This window comes from Aristolochia californica, unplaced genomic scaffold (genome assembly GCF_029961685.1).
Source record: "Aristolochia californica isolate CCGP_79_NKW_82.1479 unplaced genomic scaffold, dmAriCali1.0.hap1 SCAF_13, whole genome shotgun sequence".
NCBI lineage: Eukaryota > Viridiplantae > Streptophyta > Magnoliopsida > Piperales > Aristolochiaceae > Aristolochia > Aristolochia californica.
The window spans coordinates 8,935,444-8,936,716 of NW_027181804.1; the positions used below are offsets into that span (position 1 = coordinate 8,935,444).

The window sequence follows — 1,273 nt, forward strand, 5'->3', positions numbered from 1 at the left end:
TCAAACGCAGTTGAATGGGCCCTAGCAGAGATGCTGAACGAGCCGGACATGCTTCGCAAAGCGGTGGAGGAAGTAGACCGGGTGGTGGGGAAAGACAGGCTGGTTCAAGAGTCAGACTTCCCACAGCTGAACTACGTGAAGGCCTGCGCTCGGGAAGCATTCCGTCTCCACCCTATTGCCCCCTTCAACCTTCCGCACGTCTCCACCTGCGACGCCACCGTCGCCGGCTACTTCATACCCAAGGGTTCCCACGTTCTGCTAAGCAGAATAGGCCTAGGAAGGAACCCCAAGGTTTGGGATGACCCGCTCAAGTTCAGGCCGGAGCGTCACATGGGTTCCGCTGAGGTGGATCTGGTAGAGACGGAGCTCCGGTTCATCTCCTTCAGCACCGGCCGCAGAGGTTGCATGGGTGCGCCCCTCGGCACCGCCATGACCGTCATGCTTCTGGCCAGACTTCTCCAAGGCTTCAACTGGAGCGTGCCGGCTGGCATGTCAAGCATTGATCTCTCGGAGTCCCCGAATGATCTCTTCCTGGCCAAGGCTCTGCTGGCTCAAACAAAACCTCGGCTGGCTGCACACCTCTATCCAAATTAGTTGAGTTGTCGTAGTCGTTAAGACTGATTTATGTTTGGATCGCGCCTGTCATGTCATGTCTATTTTTAGTTTCTTTCGGTCTATTTATATAGACTATTAGTTTATCAATGAACATCAGAAAATTATATCCACTGCTTCATCGTTCAGTATTTCATTTTTATCAATGGTATAAGAGCTGGATTAACGACTCCGGGAAGAAATTCCATTCCGCAACCTCTCGTCCCGTCGCTACAGAAAGAGTTCCTCGTCCTTCCTGCACCACAGCCATAGAAGGAGAACGGAGAGAGAGAGATCTCTCAAAAAAAAAAAAAAAATTTCAGAACGCAGAGCCGAAATAATTTTGGATCGCTGAAGAAACAGAGCCGAAGAAAAAAAAATTCGGAACCCGTCGCCACTGACCTTCTGTGTTCGGTGACGACAAAGCTTCGCCTTAGACCTTCCGTGTTCGGTGACGACACAACTTCTGTGGTATTTTTTCTCTCACTAAATTTTTCAGCAGAAAAATTTTCGTTAGCTGTTCACTTGGTTCGGCTATTCTTTGTTTTGTTTTTCTCTTTCGCTCTTGTCCGAAGAGAAAAACGAGAAGACGCAAATTTTACGCTGAATTAAATCAGCCATGTTTTCCCAAGGTCCGACCCCAAATTAATCCGAGTCAAAATTAGTTGAGCTGAGCTAACCC

At 48.9% G+C, this 1,273-nt stretch overlaps 1 protein-coding gene across 1 annotated transcript; it reads left to right on the forward strand.

Annotated features, from left to right (window-relative positions):
* Positions 1-3: 3 nt before the first annotated feature.
* Positions 4-594, forward strand: LOC137947617 (tyrosine N-monooxygenase-like; the record flags this gene model as incomplete). Its single annotated transcript, XM_068793416.1, has 1 exon — positions 4-594. A coding segment is annotated over one exon (591 nt), but the record flags the coding sequence as incomplete, so codon positions are not given.
* Between the last annotated feature and the right edge of the window lie 679 nt (positions 595-1,273).